The sequence below is a fragment of the Setaria viridis genome, chromosome 3 (assembly GCF_005286985.2).
Source record: "Setaria viridis chromosome 3, Setaria_viridis_v4.0, whole genome shotgun sequence".
Taxonomy (NCBI): Eukaryota; Viridiplantae; Streptophyta; class Magnoliopsida; order Poales; family Poaceae; genus Setaria; species Setaria viridis.
Window position 1 is genome coordinate 45,779,410 of NC_048265.2, and position 16,057 is coordinate 45,795,466.

The following is a 16,057-nucleotide window of genomic DNA, read 5'->3' on the forward strand; positions in this document are numbered from 1 at the left end:
GGCAATTGAAGAAGCATGAGCAAAATTACCCCACACATGATTTAGAGTTGGCTGCAGTTATTTTTGCTCTAAAGATTTGGAGGCATTATCTTTATGGAGAGTCATGTGATATATTTACAGATCACCAAAGTCTCAAATATATTTTCACACAAAAAGAACTCAACTTGAGGCAACGGAGATGGTTAGAATTGATTAAGGACTATGATCTCACTATCCAGTACCATCCAGGAAAGGCAAATGTGGTGGCAGATGCTCTTAGTAGGACAGGTGTTCCTAAGACAGTGATGTCCTTGATTGTTGATATGGATCGCATGGGGGTTTCGTTTTGTTATGCGGGCGTTGCACATCAAGAGACTCAAATGCTTATTCAGTCTCCCATAGTTGATCAGGTGCGTGAGGCTCAACAACATGATCGTTTGCTTCAAGAGGTTCGAAAGAGAATTTTAGGGGGTAGACCACGGGAGTTCACCATAGATGAACATGGTGCTATTCGCTTTAGAGGGCGTCTTTGTGTGCCACAAAATTCTGATGTGAAGATGGATATACTTAGGGAGGCACATCGAACACCTTACACAATTCACCCTGGTGAGACCAAGATGTATCGGGATTTAAAGAAAAATTTTTGGTGGAAAAGGATGAAAGTTGATGTTGCCAAATATGTAGCATCTTGTGGAATTTGTCAGCAAGTTAAGGCAGAACATAAAAAGCCTGCGGGTTTATTACGGCCTTTGGAGATCCCTGAGTGGAAATGGGAACATATCACCATGGACTTCGTGGTCGGGTTACCTCGCTCACCTCGAGGGAGAGATGCCATATGGGTTATTGTGGATAGACTCACTAAGTTTGCACATTTCATTCCTATGAAGTCAACTAGTTCAGCACCAGATTTGGTTCCCTTATACATGAGAGAAGTGCTAAGGCTTCATGGTGTGCCAAAGTCCATTGTTTCTGATCGAGATCCCAAGTTTGTGTCTAACTTTTGGCGAAGCTTGCATAGTGCATTGGGCACAAATTTGACTCTTAGCACTGCTTTCCACCCTCAGACTGATGGTCAGTCGGAGAGGACTATTCAGACCTTAGAGGACATGCTTCGTGCTTGTGTTCTTTCATGGAAAGGTAGTTGGGAGGATCATCTATCTTTGGCAGAGTTCGCTTATAATAACAGCTATCAAGCTAGTATCAAGATGGCTCCATTTGAGGCTTTGTATGGTAGAAAGTGTATTTCTCCCATATGCTGGGAAACTTTGGGTGAGAGATCTTTGATTGGTCCAGATTGGGTCCGAGAGACATCTGAAAAGGTGCGGGAGATACGACAGAATCTGTTGGCTGCTCAGAGCCGGCAGAAGAGTTATGCTGATGTGAGGAGGCGAGATCTAGAGTTTGCAGTGGGTGACCATGTTCTTCTTAGGGTATCGCCAACCAAAGGTGTTGTGAGGTTTGGCACCACAGGAAAGCTTAGCCCAAGGTACATTGGTCCGTTTGTGATCACAGCCCGTGTTGGCAGTTTGGCATATCGCTTGCAGCTTCCAGAATCATTGAAGCAAGTGCACAATGTTTTCCATGTATCTATGTTAAGAAAATATTTGAGGGATCCTGAGCACAAGATTGATTTGGAGCCACTTATTGTGGAGCCAAATCTAATTGTGGAATGTCACCCAGAACGTATCTTAGACTCATCCGAGCGAGTCATGAGAAAGAGGACCATCAAATATGTCAAGGTTCTATGGAGTAATCAGTCTGAGCGTGAAGCGACTTGGGAGCTCGAGGACCAAATGCGCAAGAAGTACCCACAACTCTTTGAGAGCGGTAAGTTTTAATTTATCAAGTTGGTATACCTTTGAGTAGTTAAATTCGGGGACGAATTCTTTAAAGGAGGGGAGAATGTAACACACTAAAAAAAAATCAAAGGCCCAGCCAGCCCAACCCTTTTCCCTGGCCCGTTGCCCCCCCCCCCATCTTATCCAGACCGGTCCTCTCTTCCTTCTCACGTTTCTTCCTCCTTCCCTGCTCTCCCATGGCTTCCCCTCCCTAAATCCCCTCTCTACAGCAGCAAACCCTTGGGGGGAACTAGCAAAACGGATCGAGGACAACAAGAGGAGCAAGAAAGGTGCATCTTCCATGTAGATCGGTCCTTTCCCCATATCTTCCCGCTGCCCTAGGGTTTGGGGAACGACCAAGGTGAGGTGAATCCACTTTAGATCTGCTAATTGATGTTTTTAGGAGGTTCTTGGTCCTGAGGATTAGTGGATTTGTTGGGGAAAACACGGTTTGAAGGTCGATTTAAGGTGTGCTGTCCTGTAGCTCGGGCAGTGCTGATGTCCTTGTAGTTTTGGCGACCTAAACGATTTCTCCTCCAAAAGTGGATCATACAAAAGTTGTAGAGAATTATGAGATGTAACTGCTGTCCAAGTTTCATATTTTTTGGTGGAGTATACCTTCAGTTATTGAATATTGTTTGGACGCTGTTTCTGAATGTCCAGATTTTTGACAGCAGATGTTCAGAGATGTATTAGATGATCTTAAGGATGGAATTCGTGGAAACACATAATAACAAAGTTTTAGGTTTCTCAGAGATATATGTCCTGACAAAATTTTAGAATTTTTGGACAAGGGGTTTGGGAGATATGAATTTTTGTATGCTGCTGCCCGAAATTTCAGACAGATTCTATACTTCACATTCAACTGCAGTTTTACCCCTCTTTGGATTATGCTAAAAATAAAGGATCTGAACAAAGTTGTAAGATTTCTCCCTTAGTTTTCTAAGATGTATTTGCTTGCTGTCATATCTTTTGTAATTCTAAAGATACAAAAAAGTGAAGCAGCACTGCTGCGGTTAACCTAGGTGATGTTTACCATCGTCGCTTGTTTGATGGGTTGGGCTATATGGGTGCTTTACTTACTGTGTGCACATGGTTGTTTGAGGATATGTTCTGATCTTATTGTGTCAAAACAGGTGGTAACGCTCCGGATCACGCTTAGAGCGGCTATCTCCTTCTTTGGGAGGCAAGTAACGTAGCGGTGGTTGCTACAAGCTTTAATTTGCTATTTTTCCTACCTCCACCTTAAATTTCAGAATGATAACTTATCCAATATCATCCATTCAATTACAAGTTTATGCACATCTTACTGTTGTTATTACATATGCCTTATTCTTTACTTTATAACTTGGTAATGGCTCTTGTTAGCATAATTATGATGAGGTTTATGTTGTCAAATGAGGAGAGACTTATCTGGTATATGCGGTGTATACTCTCTTTGTGCGATCTGTCTTGGCATTGCATTTCATTGCATCACAATGCATGGCATATGGAGTTAATTCGCCGCTTGATAGCCGCGACCGTACCGGTACAGCATCGTTTATTGGGCATAACGGTGCAGCTTCATACTTTGTTGAGTATGAAGGCAGGAGACATGGCATTTGCATTTAGGGTGCTATCGGTTTTCTATGGTATTTATTTGGCAGTGGTGGTGAGAAGTGAATTTTCTCCAAGGTTTGGTGACGAATTGGTTTTATTTATGTATGAGGGTGTTGGAGTTATTATTATTATTATTCATTGAGGAGATACACTTACTGATAATAGTTAAACCATGGTCTAATGAACTTGTAGTTTAAATAGCTTGTTAAAGCTAGTTACTTGCTGAGATTTTATATCTCACCCCTATTTTTTTGTTATCCTCTCAGGTACTTGATGGATGGATGCTTTGCTTGGGGGTTGGGAAGTAGCAGCACGTCACACACTTCTCTTTAATCAAAATCCTCTAGTGTGATACTGTAATATTTAAGTCCTTCTCTATGAGAGTCTATTTGTTGCTTAATGATGGTTAAGCTTTGTTAAACCTTGCCTTAATCGTTTGAATATCATGTTAGGATCTTTTATTTATGCTAGTATGCTTTATCTATTTTCATATCTTATTGTTTCTTGCTTCCGCGGTGTTCCTGATTTAGGGAAGGTGCTGTTAAAAATCTGTCCCTTTTGTCCGGTGTGGCTTAGTAGCATCCTAAGGTGGCGTTTGTTTTTCTTGGGGTGTTACAGACAGCCTGTTTAATTAAATCATTGACCGTACGCCAGCTTCATAAAATTCGCTAACATTCCAAATAACAGTCAAATCCCGTGGGCCCCACCAAAGTTTCGTGGGCGCTCTAAAATTCCGGAGAACAATGAGCCATGCTATTTTTGGGGGAAAAAACACTCATCTGCATGCAACCACAACCGGTGACATACTCACATCGACCATCGCGGACGTAGCCGCCACATGGCAAAACGATTCTTCCGTCCTCCTTACGGCCACACTGACACCTGATCGATCCTCCTCCCGGACTCCGGCACGGCAGCAGCAATGGCCAGGACGGCGGCCGATGACGACGACGACGGCCCGCCGCCGGCCTACGCCGCGCAGCGCGGCCCCCGCCGCGACCCGCGGCTCAAGGACCTTGGCATCTCCTGCATGCTCAACACCGAGGTCGCCGCGCTGCTGGCCGTGATCCGCCGCCGCCCGGACCCCTACTCCTACCTCCCGCCCGCCGTCGCCGCCGCCGAGGAGGCCACCTTCGCGGGCCTCATCTCCTCCCTCAAGACGCTCCGGGGTCTCCTCTTCCAGCCACGGCACGGCGCGTGGCGGTGCTCCGACCCGTCCACCTACCTGACGCCCTTCCTCGACGTGGTCCAGAGCGACGAGGCCCCGCCGGCGGCGACGGGCGTGGCGCTCTCCTCCGTGCTCAAGATCCTCCGCATCGACGTGTTCGACGAGTGCTCCCCGGGCGCCCGCGACGCCGTCCACGCCATCCTCGCCGCGCTCACCAGCTGCCGCATGGACCGCATCTCCGACGCCAGCGCCGAGGAGGCGGTGCTCCTCCGCGTGCTCCAGGTGCTCGCCGCCCTCCTCCGCGCCCGCGCCGCGCCGCTGCTGTCCGACAGCTCCGTCTGCACCGCCGTCAACACGTGCTTCCAGATCGTGCAGCACGCCGCCGGCAGCCGCGGCAGCGAGCTCCTGCAGCGCACGGCGCGCCACTGCATGCACGAGATCCTGCAGTCCGTGTTCGCGCGGCTGCCCGACATCCACGACGACTCCGCCGGCGACGCCGACGGCGACGTTGCGGCCGGGGCCGGCGCGTCGTCGGGCGCCGGGTTCGGCGCGCGGTGCATGGTGGACGTGTTCAACTTCCTCTGCTCGCTGCTGCAGAACGCGTCGGACATGGTGATCACCGCCGACGGGCAGGGCGCCTTCACGTCGGAGGAGGACGTGATGCTCTTCTCGCTCGTGCTCGTCAACTCCGCCGTCGAGCTCGGCGGCGAGGCCATCGGCAAGCACGCCAAGCTCCTGCGACTCATCCAGGACGACCTCTTCTACCACCTGATTAGCTACGCCACCGAGTACAGCCCGCTGGTCCTCTCCATGATCTGCAGCACGGCTCTGAACCTCTACCACTTCTTGCGCCGGTGAGCCACCTATGCTAGTTAATTATTCTCTTCAATTTAGCGAAAGTGGATGATTAGTGCAAAGAACATCCAATTCGAATGTGAAATATGAATGTAAGAAAACAAAATTTAGTGGTAGCTATAAAAAAAACCTTGAAAGAAATGCATACTTCTTTTTCTGATCAACATTTTTCTGGTTAACTAATTTATTTTCAACAAGTTAACAACTCGTTACACCTGTTGGGCATTTAGAATAATCCAACAACCCAATTATTAATACAACATATTATGGCATGGCCACTGAATATGTTCGGGAAAACTAAAATTTAAATTCTCATCACATTGTTTTATAGGGAAACACTTGAAGTTTAGTGATTCATATTTGTAATTTAGTTGTGATGAGTATGAAGTAACAAATGTTCATATGTTAATAGACCTCTTAAACATTATGTTAAAATATATTGAGGGTCTAAGAAAATTAGAGTGTCGTACGCTAGTAGTTACACAGAAACACTCACGTATATGAGCATGCTTGTTTGCCCCTAATTTTTGCCCAGCCAAAATCAAGGCTCGCCAAAATAAGAGTAAGAAATTTAGGTATTCACTTGGTTAAGTGTTAAAATATGATAACTATACTTTTTCCTTTAAAAAGTTTCTAGTATCTTGTTATGGATTTGGCTAATCCTTGGTAATGAACTAACTGATAGCCAAACTTTTTAGGCATAACTTGAATTCTGTTAGGCAAATATTGGAATCCAATCAATCATGCTCTGCATGCACATATTCTTTCTCTACGTGCACATTTCAGATATTGAGTCGGTAGATTTTGAGATTGACAAAATCAAGATATTGAGTCGGTAGATTTTGAGATTGACAAAATCACAATAGGCTAGTGTTTTATGTCTTAGAATACAAGTTAAGCTGCTTAAGTCCGAAATAGCTAATAGTGAAGCAAAATGAGACTATAGCGAGCTATAGATTGTATATCATTGCGAATAGTTGAACCATCCTCCGTTATAGAGTGCTTTAGAACCGTGGGAAATAATTTTATATAGAATCCTCAACTGCGTAAGATATAAATAGTGTATTTTCTAGAAAACATACCATCAGCCCACCGAAATCGCTACACGAAAACTTGGTCAAATAAAACATGTTGACATCAGAATCCCCCATTTATACTCTGATCTGCTCTGCCCCACCAGGCATCTGAAGCTTCAGCTGGAGGCCTTCTTCATGTTCGTGCTACTGAAAGTGTGCGGCGGCGCCAACGGTCCGCAGCTGCAGGAAGTTGCCGTGGAGGGTCTCATCAGCTTCATCCGCCAGCCGACGTTCGTGATCGAGATGTACGTGAACTACGATTGCGACCCGCTGCTTCGCAACGTGTTCGAGGAGGTCGGCAAGCTTCTGTGCAAGGCGGCGTTCCCGTCGTCACCGGGCCCGATGACGGCGGTGCAGCTGCAGGCCTTCGAGGGCCTGGTCAACATGATCACCACCATCGCCGACAACGTCGAGGTCGACAAGGCCCCCGACACCGACGCCTACGCCGTCGAGGTCTCCGAGTTCCGCCTCTTCTGGACCGAGCGCTGGGACCCCTCCACCGGCGCCGGCGCCGCGGCCGGCAACGGCGAGCGCGAGACGTGGGTGGACTTCGTGCGCAAGCGCAAGCTCCGGAAGAAGAAGGCGGCGATCGCGGCGAACCACTACAACCGCGACCAGAAGAAGGGCGTGGAGTACCTGAAGCTGTGCCACCTTATCCCCACCCCGCCGGAGCCCCGAAGCATGGCCTACTTCCTCCGCTACTCGCCAGGGCTTGACAAGAACAAGATCGGCGAGTTCCTCGGCGACCCCGACGATTTCAACCTCAAGGTCCTCAAGGAGTTCACCGAGACCTTCGACTTCACCGGCGCCATCCTCGACACCGCCCTCCGCACCTACCTCGAGACCTTCCGGCTCCCCGGCGAGTCCCAGAAGATCCAGCGCATCCTCGAGGCCTTCTCGGAGCGTTTCTTCGAGCAGCAGACGACCGGGGTCTTCGCCACCAAGGACGCCGCCTTCATCCTCTGCTACTCGCTCATCATGCTCAACACCGACCTGCACAACCCGCAGGTGAAGAAGAAGATGTCCGAGGAGGATTTCATCCGGAACAACCGCGCCATCAACGACAAGAAGGATCTCCCCAGGGAGTATTTGTCGGAGCTGTTCCACTCTATCTCCTCCAACGCCATCACCGTGTTCAGCTCGAGCGCGGCGGCGGCGGCGGAGATGACGGCGAGCCGGTGGGCCGACCTGGTGCGGCGGTCCCGCGCCATGGAGCCCTTCACGCCGTGCGACTTCCGGCACAAGCTGAGCCGGGAGGTGTTCGTGGCCGTGTCGGGCCCCGCCGTGGCAGCGCTGGCGGCGGTCTTCGACAGCGCTGACGACGAGGAGACGCTGAGCCAGTGCGTGGAGGGGCTCGTGTCGGTGGCGCGCGTGGCGAGGTACGGGCTCGGGGACGTGCTGGACGAGCTGCTCTGCTGCCTCTGCAAGTTCACCACGCTGCTCAACCCCTACGCCACCACGGAGGAGACGCTCTTCACCTTCAGCAACGAGCTCAAGCCCAGGATGGCCACGCTCGCGCTCTTCACCATCGCCAACAGGTTTGGGGAGTCGGTCAGGGGCGCCTGGAAGAACGTCGTCGACTGCCTGCTCAAGCTCAAGAGGCTCAAGCTGCTGCCGCCGTCCGTCATCGACCCGGGCGGCGGCGGGTCTGCGGTGGCGGAGCGGCCGGCGGGGCACAGGCACAGGGCGTCCGTCTCGGACGCCGGTGGCGGGGTCATCTTCCCCCCGACGCACAAGGGCGCCGGGACAAGCCGCCATGTGTCCGGCATGATAGGGCGGTTCTCGCAGTTCCTGTCGCTGGACGGCGGCGGCGGCAGCGAGTCGCTGCTCACCGTCGGCAGCGAGTTCGAGAACAACCTCAAGATCGTGCAGCAGTGCCAGGCGGGGAGGATCTTCACGGAGAGCGCTAAGCTGCCCGACGAGGCGCTGCAAAACCTGGGGCGGGCGCTCGTCTTCGCCGCCGGCGGCAAGGGCCAGAAGTTCAGCACGCCCGTCGAGGAGGATGAGACCGTCGGCTTCTGCTGGGACCTCCTGGCGCTCCTGGCGTCGGCGAACCTCCACCGCCTTGCCACCTTCCTGCCGCCGCTCCTCGACTGCTTCGCCGCCGTCTCGCAGCTGCCGCTCTTCTCGCCGTGCCCGTTCGCCGAGAAGGCCATTGTCGCGCTCTTCCGCGTCGCCGTGCGCCTGCTATCGGCGCCGCCGCAGCCACCGAAGCCCGGCGCCGCCGACGGCCGCGTCGCCGAGGAGCTCGTGTTCAAGTCCATCAACATGATGTGGAAGCTGGACAAGGAGATCCTCGACACCTGCTGCGAGGGCATCTCGGAGAGCGTCGTGAGGCTGCTCACGGAGCACGCCGGCGGCGTGCAGACGCCGCTGGGGTGGAAGACGCTGCTCCACCTGCTCACCGTCACCGGCCGCCACCCGGAGACGTTTGACCAGTCCGTGGCGGCGATGATCAAGGTTATGAGCGACGACGGCGCGCACGTCACACGCTTCAACTACGCCGCCGTCATCGAGGCCGCCTTCGGGTTCGCCGCGCTCAAGATCAGCCCGCTCGACGTGAGCACCAAGATCCTCGAGCTCATGGCCGAGTCCGTCAACTGGCTCGTCCAGTGGCACAAGTCTGGCTACTCCGACCCCGGGAACAGCGCCGGCTTCAGCGGCGGCGGCGGCTCGTCGTCGTCGTCCGCCACGTCGGTGGACGCGGCGGATGCGTCGCGGATGGGCAACCTGGCGACCAACATGTTCATCAAGCTCGCGGAGGCGCTGCGCAAGACGAGCCTGGTCCGGCGCGAGGAGATCCGGTGCCAGGCCGTGTTCGAGCTCGGGCGCGCCTTCAACCTCGCCGCCGCCGGTGACCTCGACTTCGGCCCGGGTGGGTGCCTGGCCTGCTTCAACCTCGTCATCTTCGCCATGGTGGACGACCTGACGGAGAAGACGCTCGAGTACTCGCGGCGGGAGGGCGCGGAGCGGGAGACGCGGAGCATGGAAGGCACGCTGGCCGCCGCCGCCGAGCTGCTCGCGGACGTGTTCGTGCTGCTGCTGCCGATGCTGGCGCAGGCGCCGGGGTTCCGGACCTTCTGGCTCGGCGTGCTACGGCGGATGGACACGTGCATCAAGTGCGACCTCGCCGCGGGCGGAGGCGCCGGGCTGATGCAGGAGCTCGTGCCTCGGATGCTCAAGCGGATGATCATGGAGATGAAGGCCAAGGAGGTGCTTGTGCCGAGGGAAGGCGACGAGCTCTGGGAGATCACATACATCCAGATCCAGTGGATCGCGCCGGCCGCCAAGGAAGAGCTGTTCCCCGAGTAACATGCGTCAGCTCGAATCCTCAGTTCACAGAAACGACCAGTGACAGTGATTTTTGTTCATGGCTATTTGAGTAGGAAATCAGAGGAGAGGGATTTAGATGCAAATATTAGCAGCATTAAGTCTAATTTGTGATACGGGATTTCTATAGTAAAACTACATAGCGCGATTTCTGGATTTGTCATGGATTTCACTGATTTTATTCAAGCTACAGCAATAATGTTCCCACGAACATTTAGAATTTTTGGCGCCCGTGACAACACACGAGCAAAAAACCTAGGTAGTTTTTGGTTGGAACTCTGTAAATGGAAATGGTAACGTTACCAGAATACGGAGCAAAGGGAATGGTAACGAGTGAAAGCGCTTTTTTTTTTCCTGGAGCACGTAACGGTAACGGAGTAGTCGACCACAGCAGTGTCGTATCGTTTTTTTATTACAGAGTAGGATGAGGGGAATCAGGTTTGCACTAGACTGGGATCTGATAACACTGTTAATCGATTACGGACTGTTGAAAACAAACGGCAGCTAGAAAATTCACGTTTAGTACCAGTAGGTAAGGATGGTAATGGGGTGGGTTCGGATCGGGTGGAGTGATTAGGCACCCAAAACCGAAACCCGAACTTGAAACCCAAATCCGAACCGAAAACCGATTCGGGTGAAAATCCATCCCCGAAATCGAAATCCACGGATATCTGAATCCCGACGGATTAACCGAAACTCGAAAATATACAAGCCAATTGATAATTTAGAATTGAGAATATGAGGTTACACACATAACGTTAATTTAAACAATAACTCAATATAATGAGTAGCACTAAAGAAATAACATACAAGCCAATTGATAACTCAAACGGAGCCAACATTGGAAGACGGACATATACTGTATAAAAGGAAAAGATAAGATCTCAGAAGGAAAAAAAAAAGGGATAACAACAGAATCATGGACTCAACTTAAACTGGAACTACACAATCTCTGCAGGTAGAAGTTTGCCACCAAAATGCTGCAAAAACCCTTTTACAAAATTAAATGCTGACAGGTGACAGGTGAAATTAAGGGGAGCTCTTTTAGCTAATGTTAGCCTGATAGCACAAGACCATCACAAAGCATGTTGCCATTTCTTTGGATCATTGCAGCAGATATAACCAAGCATGGAAAATTGCAAGATAACTTTCAGCTGAATCTGTTATACCACAATTGTCTAATATTCCATTATGTCATAGTTCTGACAAAAAGTACCAAAATAAGTTGAGTCATATGGACCAACAACATATATCGCTCTAAGAGACCAATTACTTGTTCTTCCCGGACTTCTTACCCCTGCCGCAGCGCCAGCAGCACTGACCTGCGGGCAGGGTGCCGGGATGGCGGCGGGGCACGACCTCCTTACGGGACGGTGCATGGCGACGGAGCCTCGTGATCGCGGGACGGCGCACGGCAGCGGGGATCGTACTCACGGGCAGCAGGACGCGTGCGGGAGAGGCGAGGCCATGTGAGACTGCCGACGGGTGATGGCGGCGGGGTGTGGCATGCAGGGGTTGCGGGTGCCTGGCCGCCTGGGTGGGTGTATGTTGCCATTATATAGCTAGGGTTCCTAATGGGCCTTTAGTGGGTGAATTGTTTCAGACCTCCGATGGAGCTCCACGGGTGATTTTAAAAACCCACCCCAAACCCGCGGTATTTCGGGTATCCGAATCTGAAAAACCGTGGGCGAAAACCAGGAACCGAAACTGAAACCCACGAACCCGAAACCCGTGGATATCCGCCCCGAAACCGATCCGCTACCATCCCTACCAGTAGGTAAGGGACATAGATCCCGAAAAACCACCAAGGACTAACTATTCGAAATAAAATGGGCTCTCTTTAGTCCCGGGTCATTCATCCGGGACTAAAGACCCCTTTAGTCCCGGTTGGACACCAACCGGAACTAAAAAGTTAAAAAAAATAAAAAAAAGTGCCAGCCGCCCCGCCGGCCCCACACCGACCGCTCGCCTAGAAGAAAGGGAGAAGAGGAGAAGAGAAGATAAGGAAGAAGATAAGGGAGAAAGGGAGAGGAGGAGAAGATAAGGTGGAGAGAGGGGGGCCACGTGAAAAGGGGTCTTTTAGTCCCGGTTGAAAATACCAACCAGGACTAAAGGCCCCCCTTTAGTCCCGGTTGGGGCTCCAACCGGTACTAAAGGTAACCCATTAGTACCGGGTGGAGCCTCCACCCAGTACTGATGTAATTGAGGGCCTTTAGCACCGGGTGGAGGCTCCATCCGGTACTAATGGGTGACCTTTAGTACCGGTTGGAGCCCCCAACTGGTACTAACTTCTCTCCTATAAATCAGGTGACTTCGTCCTCCTGCCCAAGCCATTTCCTCTAGCTCAGGTTTTATCTATTCATGGCGAAATAAAGGAGGTGCTACTAGATTTTTGAACATTTTTTATCATTCATGGAGAATTTTTCATTTATATGTTATCTTTGAGCTAAATAAATTATGAGGAAAAAATATAATTTATTTATAGTTTAGTCATTTGCAAATATGAGCTAAATAAATTGTGGTACGTAGAGATGGCTACTACTGCTGGAGGTAGTGGCGATGGCGGGGGCGATTATCTTTCCTCTCGCAGCAAGGGGAAAACCATAGTTGGTCCTCATGATAAGTCGAAAAAAATGAGCATGTGGAAGTGCTTCGTTATTTGGAAAGATGTCACGAAGATGCTGTTGCGGCGAGTCAGGAACCTCCTTTTGGTAGTCGTTATGCTCCACCACCAGTCCTGCGATTTTAGATCCACTTAGTACTACTGTCGTAGGATACCGTCGTAGGAGGCACAAATAAACCATAGGATGAGGCTGGGTCAGCAAAACCTTCATCTTCGCCACCCAAGGATGCTTAAAGTCCTCCTAGATAGTACTCAGTGGATAGTTTGTCGTAGTGTATCATGTTGTTCAGGTCTAAACTTTAAATTTGTGTATTTCTATCTAAACATTCAGTAACATTTGAGTTTGTTATTGCATATCATGTTGTTTGGGTGTGAAATTTAAATTTATGTATTTCTATCTAAACTTTCAGCAACATTTGAGTTTAATGAAATTTGTATTATGTTTGTTATGCTTTAGGTATAGTTCTACGTATGATCAGAATATCTTTGTTTCGATAATACTTTGTAGATGGATCGACAATGGATTTATAGCGCGGACAAATGCTCCATCGAGTATATTAATGGCTTGCGTAGTTTTCTTGATCTGGCAAAGTCCAACAAGCCGTCGTCTGGTTTCATTTATTGTCCATGCTGAATTTGCAAAAATGAGAAAGATTACTCATCCAGGAAGACTATTCACGCCTATATAGTTCGGGATTCATGCCTAACTATTTTGTTTGGACCAAGCACGGGAAAAGAGGAGTTATGATGGTAGATGATGATGATGAAGAAGATGATAACTACATTCGTGATTGGACTCAAGGAGGTGCCTCTGTAGATGTTGCAATGGGCGAGGCTGAAGAAGAGATGGTTAAAGAAGAAGGTCCTACCGATGATCTAGGTCAGGTGTTGCGAGATGCAAAAGGAAGACTGCGAGAATATGAGGGAGTCAAAGAAGTTTGAGCGTATGTTAGATGATCCTAAGAAATTATTGTACCCAGATTGCAAATAGGGGCAGAAAAGGTTGGGTGCCACACTGGAAATGCCGCATTGGAAGGCAAGAAATGGACTTTCTGGTAACGGTTTTGATGAATTAATGAAAATCATAAAGAACGTGCTAAAGGATCCCCTTTAGTACCGGTACTACAGGATCCCCTGTAGTACGGACTTAGCAATACCGGTTGCACAACCGGTACTAAGGGGGGTTTGAACCGGGTACTGAAGGCGCTTTCCATTGTATTAGGTTTTTATAGCCATGGTAGTAAATTTAAATTCTAGAGGGGTAAATAAATAGGGTGTGGTTGGTGAAGCATTATCTATGTGCTAAATACTACTGACCAGCTCACTCTTGGTTGTCCAATAAATAACTGGCTTGGACATGTCAGTGGCATGTCATGTATAGGTTCTGGCCAAGTTGGTCTTCGAAATTAAAATGTTGTAATGTCTCTGCTATGTGGGAATGGGATGCATGGGGAATTCGAGCTTGACATGAATATCCCTTCATGCTTGTTCAGTGTGATTATCGGGTTCAGGATCTGGTGTAACACCCTCTGGTCCTATGCCGACTGATAATGTGGATGTAGAAGCCTGTGTTCCTCATATGTCCGTGCCACCTGTTCTGGGAGGGCAGTCCGCAGATGCAGTCGTTGATGCTGTGATCCCACCGCAGCGAAGACTAGAGGATGGGGTTCAGCAGCCTGCTCTACTGGCAGAGGCGCAGATTATGGGTTGGAGTGGTGGCAGTGGCACGACTTTAGCGCCTGCTTGGATGCAGGCCACAGCCTGTCAAGCTACGCGCGCCGGGGCCGCCGCAGGTATGGCGCAGATAAATGGCGCCACAGTTTGACGGGCCACGCACCCAAAATGAACTGAATTTTCGTGTGGCGTGCTAAAAGTTGGCAAGAACCGCCATGTTTTGTGGCTGCGCCGCACATGCGGCTTGACAAAGTGTGGCGTGTATCCAAACACGTTCTTAATTGAGCGAGCAAACGTTGCTGTAAGTGTACTATCATGTCCTTCCAACGAACAGAATGTCTTGTACGCCGTAGCTGGGTTCTTGTTTACTATAATCTACCCCAGGTGACACATGCTGATCCTGCTCGTGTCTTATCTGCTTCTTCCCTCCTGGGTGCACTTGGCAGGCTACGCTCAATAAGTTTATATCTAAAATCAAGCACCGACGTCCCTGGGAATGCATTTGTCTACGTGAATGATGGAACTTATGTCGAATTTGAACCTTTATTTGATAACTTGGCCACTGACGTTAATGTACCAAAGGGCAATTAGGCATCAGTGTTTGACGTATCATGTCCTTCATTCATTGCTTACGTTTTTTGTGATTATAGATTAAACTCTAAACTATCTAGACAATCGAGATAGGACTTATGCCATTGTGCTATAACACATATAGGCTACAATGTGCAGAAACTAGAACACTAATGGGCCATGATATTACAAATTACTAAAGCTTTATACAGCCGCTAAATTCCAAGACTAACCACCACTCACCTACCCGACCCATGAAAACTAGATTCCACATGTAACCCGTAACAAATAGCAGATCAACAAGTTCATGCTTGAAATGCACATGGTCTGAGGGAAGTTTCCGAGAAGATAAAATCGCGGTAATTACTGTATGGTAAGATCTGCTATATGGAACTGGAAGGATAGAGAATACGATGGCACGACCACTCAGCCCCCTTGTAAGGCTTGTTTAGTTGTGTCTAAATATCACGTGGACGTCTTTATGAAGACATTTCACTTGTAAATGGTGGCAGTTATGTGGTTATGTCTCTTTAGGATGCGCCTTTTATTACCTATATATGTCTGATTATTTATACCGTAGCAAGCAAGTACTATGGAGTATATGGCAGACCACACATCAATACGCGCAAATAAAAATTTAGATTGCAAATACAGTACTGACGTGACCATGTATCTTCTTGAGGACATACATGACTACGTATAGCATGACTACATGAGAAGTGCTTAGCTTGGGCAGGACACCATATGATATGATGATGATGAGCCAAGGAGATGGTTGATGTGGTGCCACTTGCTTGTCATGTCCTTTAGCCTGGGACTGAGCTGCACCGGGAAACCAATCTTAACTGCACTATATAGTGATACCGGGTCTAGTGCTGTTGTGTTGACATGGCCGTCCGAGGTTCCATGATCCAAGCTTATCGTGAGTGAGAGGAAATGGCACGGCGTTGGCTAGTGCCAGCTGCGACTTATGTACGTGAAGAGATCACGCAACAAGTGGTCTACTGCGTTGGTTAATGCCAGCTGCGATCTGTGTGAAGAGATCACGCTAGAAGTGGTCTACAAAGGCTGGTGAGGAAAACTGTCACACGCACCACGGCTGCCGAAATGTCGCAGTCCTGTCCATTGATGTTTTCTACCGCTGCGACAAGAGGTGTTGCTTGCAATCCTCTTCAGCGGACATGGATGCGTCTCGGGCGTCTGGCCGCTGACATTGTGATGCGCCACCTGGTACAACCTTATCAGAGGAAGTGTGATGACTGATGATGAGGTGGAAATAGTGGCAGCTGCATGCATGTGAGAAATTATAACTGTTAGTAGCCTATTCAATTCGTTAGTAGCCTAC

General features: G+C 49.6%; 1 protein-coding gene across 1 annotated transcript; it reads left to right on the forward strand.

Moving 5' to 3' along the window:
• The first annotated feature begins 4,338 nt into the window (after nt 1-4,338).
• Nucleotides 4,339-9,827, forward strand: LOC117847684 (ARF guanine-nucleotide exchange factor GNL2). The gene is made up of 3 exons (XM_072292326.1): nt 4,339-5,438; nt 6,620-8,203; nt 8,267-9,827. Exons 1-3 carry the CDS (start codon nt 4,339-4,341, stop codon nt 9,825-9,827), a joined length of 4,245 nt encoding a protein of 1,414 aa, XP_072148427.1.
• Nucleotides 9,828-16,057: the final 6,230 nt, after the last annotated feature.

Excerpts from the sequence above, each read along its gene's own strand:
- LOC117847684 (XM_072292326.1), top strand. The coding sequence starts at position 4,339 with ATGGCCAGGACGGCGGCCGATGACGACGACGACGGCCCGCCGCCGGCC. Across the intron at positions 5,439-6,619 it reads CTCTACCACTTCTTGCGCCG|GCATCTGAAGCTTCAGCTGG; the intron begins GTGAGCCACCTA and ends CTGCCCCACCAG. Across the intron at positions 8,204-8,266 it reads GCGGGGCACAGGCACAGGGC|CCGCCATGTGTCCGGCATGA; the intron begins GTCCGTCTCGGA and ends CGCCGGGACAAG.